Source organism: Thalassophryne amazonica, chromosome 3 (assembly GCF_902500255.1).
Source record: "Thalassophryne amazonica chromosome 3, fThaAma1.1, whole genome shotgun sequence".
Classification (NCBI taxonomy): Eukaryota; Metazoa; Chordata; class Actinopteri; order Batrachoidiformes; family Batrachoididae; genus Thalassophryne; species Thalassophryne amazonica.
Window position 1 is genome coordinate 49119948 of NC_047105.1, and position 8359 is coordinate 49128306.

The 8359-nt window shown below is 43.0% G+C and overlaps 1 protein-coding gene across 3 annotated transcripts in view; it reads left to right on the plus strand.

Moving 5' to 3' along the window:
* The window catches only part of pparg (peroxisome proliferator-activated receptor gamma), a 108783-nt gene extending 102867 nt beyond the window's left edge, over positions 1-5916 (plus strand). For all 3 annotated transcript variants that reach the window (XM_034166206.1, XM_034166205.1, XM_034166207.1), the window contains exon 9: positions 4830-5916. In XM_034166206.1, the coding sequence (XP_034022097.1) occupies positions 4830-5077 (248 nt within the window). In that variant the 3' untranslated portion in view covers positions 5078-5916. The remainder of the gene's footprint in view (positions 1-4829) is intronic.
* Positions 5917-8359: the final 2443 nt, after the last annotated feature.

The following is an 8359-nucleotide window of genomic DNA, read 5'->3' on the forward strand; positions in this document are numbered from 1 at the left end:
AATGGATAGCGGTTCTTTATAGTAATATCATTAAGGCCACGGTGATCGATGCAGGGGCGGAGTGTTTTATCCTACTTTTTGACGAAAAAGAAACCCGCCCCTGCAGGCAATGAAGAACGGATTAAACCAGCTGCTAATGATTCTTGAATATACTCATTCATTGCGCAACATTTTGGGGCTGAAAGGGAAAAAGCTTTCCCCGAGGCAGAGTCTCCCCCGGAAGTAGCTCGATCACACAATCATACTCACCATGTGGTGGTAATGATTTGGCTTTAGCCTTACTAAAGACGGCTGCGAGATCATGGTAACATTCCGGGACTCCTGCAAGGTCAGGATTGACCTCCTGCGGAATGCATGCAGATGTAAGTATACATACATTATTACATGACAGACTCAAGGAAGTGATTTTACACTTTGCTCAATCGAAGTTGGGCCCATGACATTGTAGCCAGGGGTGCCTCAGTATGATTGGGTGAGTCATATTATCCATAACATGAAAACTGATTGATTCTACATGAATGTGAAAGATTAACATTTTAACTGGCTGAGTGCGGTGAGTAATTTGTCCTAAAATATGACCATCCACTGCACGTACCACCAGAGGCCCTGTGATTTTATACATCTTTAGTTGAAGGGACCTGGCAACAGAGAACAAAATTAGACTTGCGTGTGATCCAGAATCAACAAAAGCTGAGACGGTAATAGAGGCATGGTCAGACATTAATTTGGCCGGGATTATATTTTGAGTTGACACAAAGGAGATGGAAGTTAGACTCACCCGCAATTCTGATCTTGGCCGCATGGTGGCGCCCCTGGCTTGACAATGGGATATTACATGTCCAGACTGTCCACAGTAATAACAAAGGCCGTCCTCTCGGCGGAGCTGTCGTTCTGCTGGTGACAGGCCCATGCGCCCCAACTGCATGGGCTCCTCTGAGTCGAGTGGAGGGAGGTTGGCCCGAGCAGGAGTGGAGGTGGAGGGAAGGCTTGGGGGTGTGTCGGTCCGGTGATCTGGATGGCGGCTCCCACGGCACGGGCGGTCCTGTAGGCAACGGTCAGTGCTGATAGCCAGCGCTATTAACTCGTCAAGCTCATCCAGCAAGTCGACGGCTATCAATTGGTCTTGGATATCAGCTGGGCATACGGCCCTGGAGCCATATGCTGGAACACTTGTTCGAGTACGGTGGTGAATGCTGGGCACAAGCGGATGATTGACGTGCCCATTCGGCAGTGCCCCAGGCTGCCACGCGACCGGACAGGTGAGTGATCATGTAGGCGTCCTTTGTTCTGTCGGTTGGAAACATGGAAGCCATCAGTTCGAAGTGGAGCTCACATTGTGTTATGAATGGTTTGACGTCTCCAGTGACGCCGGAGAAGCGTTCCAGTCATGACAGCTGATTACATGCAACTGGTGCTGGTGCGGGCACCAGAGAGGCAGCTGACGGCCTCAGTGTAGGTGGGCAGGGATCACGGGCGCCCATCTCTGACAAAGCCCGAGAGTCGCGTCGTGACAGCAGTTGACTCATTTGAGCGTTGACAGAAGACGTAAAATCATTCTGGCGTTTAGCGAGTTCGGTGATACCGGAGATCAGTAAACCAAGCACCTCTTCCTGCTGAGCAAGCTGCTTGCTGTGGTAAGGAACTGCTTGCTGGAAAGGCTCGGAGTCTGCTGCCTCCATTACTGGCTAGATTGATCTGACAGGTGATTCTGTCTGGAGACAAATACAAGACTCAATTAGGCAGTTATGGTTGAAGCAAGACTTTAGTGAGGTGGGAAGCACAGGTCGGTACACAGAGAGGCAGTCCAAAAAACACAGCAAAAGTATAATAGGCATCAGGCTTAAACAAGGTCAGCGTGAACAGGCTGGAGGTCGAAAACACGCTGAAGCAGGCAGGACAATGGACACGAGAATCAAAGGCGGGAATGAAGGCACAGGGCGCATCAATCTGGCGAAGAAGCAGAACAACATGAGCAATATATATATCTCCAGATAATGAGCAGCAAAGAGACAGGTGTGTGCAGAAGGCAGCAAAAAGAGGGTGTGGTCAGAGAGAGAGAGAGAGAGGGAGAGACAACCCAACACAGGGAAAAAGTCAAACAAGAATGTAGTTAAACGGAGAGAAAAAAAAAAACAGTGACCGGCCTTGACCAGTTTATCTGTTTGCTAGATAAAGTTAGGATATTAGACTGAAATGTAGCAGAGCTGCTGCAGAATGAATCAGGTTCAAGTGAGAAACTGCTACACCTGTAGTAAAATTCCTGAGCACAGCAATAACGGTGCACGGCGGCAACAGATCAACAGGGAAGTGAAGAAAAACGTGACACAATAGAAAACTGTCTGTTCCCGAGAACCACAGTTTGCTTGTTTGATCATGTGTTGGCTGGATGATGTTGGAAACACAATCTTATTTAACTGTCATCTTTGGCAGAAAGGAAGGTTTTCTGAGTGATTCGTGTGAGCACGTTTGGTAATTTCCAGAAGGATTACAGTTTAACCATTTCATGTCAGAAGAGTAACTGTTAGTGTGCACTGTCACAGAAATGTAAGAAAGCCATTGTTAATAATGGATTCATAAAAATGTGGTACGGTGGTTTAGTGTTTCGCACTGGTGCCTCACAGCAAGAAGGTCATGGGATCAGTTCCCGCCCTTTCTGTGTGGGGTTTGCATGTTCTCTCCCGTGTCTCCATGGGTTTCCTCTGGCACTCTGGGTTACTCCCACAATCAAAAACATGCTTATTTAGGGTCGACTGCTTTTTCTGCCACTGATTAAGGCAGCGTCTCTACATCTGGAGTTGGTCCCCAGGCGCTGGATGGTGGCTGCCCACTGCTGCTAGTGGTTGGATTGTGTCTAACTGTAATTAGGATGGGTTAAATGCAGAGGACAAATTTTGATGTGTGTACATTTTACACAACATCCCAACTTCACTGGAATCAGGGTTGTATATGTAGAATGACAATAAAGGCTGTATTATTATTGTTGTTGTTGTTGATGATGATGTTTTAATGGATTGAGTTTTAGGTTTTAATGGCAGTTTTTTTTTTTAACCTTTTAAAATGTTTTAGGGCAGGTGGAATATTTTATACATTTACTCATTTCATTATCTTCTCAAATGTCTCAGGCATGTGCAGTATTTTTCTACTCCTTTTATTCTGGATTCTTTATTTTATGTATTTTTGTTTTGTCTCTGTGTATGTTGTTCTCCAGCTGTTGTCACACTTTTGCTCCCCCCTCCAAAAAAAAAAAAACATAAAAATAATTAACTGCAGATTTGATGATGATAATGATAATAATAATTCGTTCATTTTCTGCCGCTTATCCAGTGGCAATAGACCAAGCGGCTCATTCCACATGTCCATATCCTCAGTAGTTCTCTAAGTCTTCCTGGGGGCTCCTGAGGTGCTTTCACAAGACAGCAGGGAGATATAATCCTTCCACTGTGTCCTAGTACTAATAATAATAATAATTTTTTACAGTTTTTCCCTTGCTTTTGTGTTTTATCAAGATGTGTGAAAATATGTAATTTTACTGACAAACTTATCTTAATGTTACAAGTCTATTTTGAAGTGTATTTGCTCAATCCCTATATGCCGCAATTCAAATCCAATAGTACCTGTCCCAGACTTGATTCCACCTCTTTTAGTAGATTTATCCAAAATATTAGTGGACTAATAAACCTCAACTTTGAAACTTTTGTTTAAAAAAATGCAAATAATAATTTTACTGACAATCCAGCAGATCAGCTGTCAGACACCAGCAGACCACATACAACCACATGGTTGCATGACAAATGTCCAGCCTTGAACCTGTTGAAGACTGAAATCAGATATTTCAGTCAATTATTAACCAAAATAACAGATTATAGCTGGAAATGAAGATAACTACAAAGCTGTTGTACTGTAAGTAGAAATAGAGAAACACGCATTTTCTCATTGCTCCAGGTATTTTCAATGAAGTAATTCATTCACTGAACTAATAGACCCGGCTTTAGCCAATGCAGATCTGGATCCAAATTGTTATAATGGAGCAATTTGGTTCAGTGTGTTTGACACACAGGCAGGATTCACTGTGATTTATACAGACTGCCTCTATATTTTTAAGAACCACCAGCATGTAATATAGTTTACAGCACACATTTTGCTATTATACTTTTGTGTGTGTGATTGTGTGTGTTTGTGTGTGCGTGACACATTCTTGAGAACACAATATCTCATTGACAATACATGGATACGCTTGATGCTTATACCACTTGTATGTACCTCTTGGGAATCATTAGGATAGTTAAATTTTAGGGTCCTTTGATACATTTATGATTATTTTAAGGAGCTTTTGAGTTGAAGAGGTGGGGATGGATCAGTTCTCTGCCAGGGTCGTTGCCATCCACACCCCGGGGCAGTTCAGTGATGTGGTGAATGCGGTGACGTATGGAATGAACGCATGCTCCCAGAATTCACTTGACTTGAAATTGAAGGATGATTAAGTGTTTTGGTCCTTTGTGAACACATGTCGATAGCGACACATGGAACACACTTAATACTTAAGAGAGTGAAGGTTTTTTTTTCCCCTTTTGTAAACATATTAAGCAGATATTGTCAGTATGTGATAATTGCACGTTGGGCACCCTCTGCGGAGCCTGGATAGTCCATGAACTTAAGATTTTTGGGTTTGCCACACATGTATGTCATGCATAGATTTACTAATTACAACTTGTAACATCTTGACAGCACATTAGACAAAGTGTTCTTATTCTTCTTGCCACAGTTTCACTGGGCTCACCCTTGAGAATGTTCCTGATTTTTTTACTTTTCTCTCTGTTTAAACCTGACAGACCGTCCAGGCCTACTGAATGTGAAGCCCATCGAGCAGCTTCAGGAGACGGTGCTCCACTCACTGGAGTTGCAGCTGAAGGTTAACCACCCAGACTCCCTCCAGCTGTTTGCCAAACTGCTCCAGAAGATGACTGACCTGCGTCAAATTGTCACAGATCATGTGCGTCACATCCAGCTGCTGAAGAAGACTGAGGTGGACATGTGCTTACACCCGCTGCTGCAGGAGATCATCAAGGACCTGTATTAGAAACTGTCTTAAAATGTCAGCAGAGGAATGACTTTTGTTTAGTGCTGGGGTGTTGGAAAAGGTGGCGTACAGCGTTCAAAGCAGGGAGCTGAGCGCTGGCTCTGATGTAGACAGCAGTGTGTCAATAATTGTCCCTGTACGCGTTCAGCCGCCGCCTCCTCTACTAACTAGGTTGAGTGACCACAAATAGCTGAATTTCAGATTGGTAAACTCAATCAAAGTAGACTTTAAATGACTTTCAAACAAAACGGAGAAATCACTGTGAATATTTTTCAGCAAGTGTTGCACAGTACATCGCTCGCTTACATGCAGTTTTTCTACACATTGCATTACAGCCACCATAGTGTAGGTGGCAGCACTGTGTACATGCGTCAATACCTCTCTCTTTGTGCACATAGATGAAACGCTGCAACAAAGTTAAGGTGTGATCCGTCTTATCCTGCAGCGTGATGCCCGTCATGTTCTTTATTCTGTCACTTGCAGAAACTGCGAGAGTGTGAAGCCGACAAGATGCATATCATTGTGATAATAAATATGCAGTATGGGGCTTTAAGACGAACTGTTTGGGTTTGTTGTTGAATTTGTGCGTAATGTATTAACCTGAATGTATAATCTGTGTTATCTATTCCTATACTGTCTATTATTTTTGTATGGGTGATGATGTCAAACAAAATTAGTTTTTGCCTATTCAATGGAAGTTATAATATGTACAATGAAATTTTTTTTTATCTATGCAAAGTTTCTACAATGATTTTTTTTTTAATGAATGCACACAGATAATAGTTTGTGGTTTAAGAACAGTATTTGCAAATAAAACATTTTTTAATAAATAATTTTTATTTGAAGTCTGTATCTGTTCTTGCACATCTCCTTTGTCTTAGTAAATAGAGTCACATCCTGCTGGAAAGATTGCAACAGTTGTGGTCTGTGTAGAATTTAAAGACCATCACCGCTTTCCTGTGACTGATACCAGTGTCTCACCTCTGCACCTGACATCTCATTTTAAGGCCAAATCACCTCCCAGTGCAAACTGTACAATTTAGAGGATGAGAATGCTAGGCATAAAAATGATGGACCACCTTTCTCACTTGCCACCACACCTGCTCCTAATCCATCATCAACACACTTCGTGAGCCATTATCACTAATACTCCTGCTCCTAATCCATGATCACCACACCTGCTTCTAATCCATCATCAACACACTTCCTAAGCCATCATCACTAATACTCCTGCTCCTAATCTATCATCAGTAAAGCATCCACTAACCATCTAAGAGGCATAATAAAGTTGGTTTCTGCGTTGATCTGGTGCATCAAAGTTCACCAGTTTTTATTAGAAGTTTGTCCTCATACTTCCTATTAATTGGGTGAGTTACAAGAGTAAGACACTGGTGTGCTGGTGTCATGAATCATTGCATCCACAACAAGACAGGAATCCACTAATTAAGCACAGTTGTAATCTAAACAGAAGCAGGTGTCCCTCATTCGTCATCAGCGCTCAACTAACATGAAGCACGCACATTCCTTAAAACAGTTCTCCTTCACCTCTCTGTGTTTACAGCTCTCTGTCAAGACATTCCCTCCTCTGCCCTACTGCCACCTATTAGTCTCTGTCCACTGCATGTTATGTATTGTATTAAATGAACCCAAAAATGAAGACAAGAAAACCACACAGCAAAATGAAAGAAAAATACTTTATTCTACCAGAACTGATGAAGCTGTCCAAAGATGGACTCCAATACAGTCAGGTGACAGGAGGAAGATATGTCTGTGGCAGGAGTGAAGGGAGGGAATGCAGCAAGAGCAAGGAGATACTGAAATAACTACTACATAAAACTGTGAAGTAGAAACTAAGAGAGCACTCAAACATGACAAAAGTTTATAAAGTGACCTATAACATTAAATAAATAGGATGCCAGACAGGGACAAAGGGTGGTATACAAGAGCTTGGGGATAGGCTATGCCCCTGCCTTTTCCAATGGCAGGATATTAGTCCATTTCAACTCTACCATGACAGAGACCTACACCAAGACTGTTTTAACAATCAGTCCATTGTCTTAATGTATTCCAATTAGCAATTTTAAGTTGCCCTCAGAGTCTTTAGGGTGGAACTGCCTTGGGTCTTGGATAGCAACCACTTGCAGACAACCAGTCCATCACATCTTGACAGTAGCCATCTGTCTGCCACAACCAGGTTACAAGGTGAAAGCATTTATTGTTTTTGAGTTATGTTAATCTGCAGGGGATGGACTCTGACATTTATCTATTGATCTACTTAATGCATTTTACAATGGATTTTTCTATTAATCATAAACCAAGAGGCAAGAGAACACGTCAAAAACTGCACCAACAGATTAAATTATATTTAGTGGGCATAAAAATGTTTTTGTGTTATTAAAACTTGTGTATGAAAAGACATTTGCGTTTCTGCGTGCGAAGTTGCACCAGACACATAAAATCAAAGTGCAGTATGCGCCGTAGGTTATATTTGTTCATTTAATCTGAGTTTGCAAGCATTTTCTGAATTTGCAGTTGTTCTTTGATGCAGATACATGTTGCAGAAATTATGGGTTTTTTTGGGGGGGGGGCTGATTTGTAAGTAATTTATGTATTAAGTAGTACATCAATGCATATTTGTTTCATGAATACATTTGTTCAAAAAAAAGTGTTGCACTCAGTCAAATCCGCCACCAAGATTAAGATATCTTGTGTTGTTTGTTGTGTGGGCCGCCAGAAGAGGAGGTACTGCTGGCCCACCACCACCAGATGGCGCCCTGCCTGGAGTGCGGGCTTCAGGCTCGAGAGGGCGCTGCCGCCACGGACACAGCCGGGGGTGACAGCTGTTACTCATCATCTCATCTCATGACAGCTGTCACCCATCTACACTTCATCATTCTCCTCCATAAAAACCGGACTTCATCTCCACCTCGTTGCCGAGATATCATCTACCAGTAGAGGTAATATTCTCAGCCGTGTAACTAACTGTGTTTAGTCTGAACTCATTTTTGCAGCTGTTTTTCCTGTGGAGTGCGTTGTCTGGAGATTGGCGTGACCGGCGACAGCTTCGCTTCACACCCCGCCAGATAAGTGCTTTGTGACAGGAGCTGCACGTATGGATGAGAGGTGGAGGTGGAATTCCCACCATTTGTTATTACTGGGTGTGCACACACCCACCTTTGATTGTTTCTGCTCCTCGCCAGCAGTACCAGATCCAACGCTCGGAGACGGTGGCCACCTGGGGACTCGGGACTTGGCGGCTCCAGTATTCTCCAGGTTCAGTGG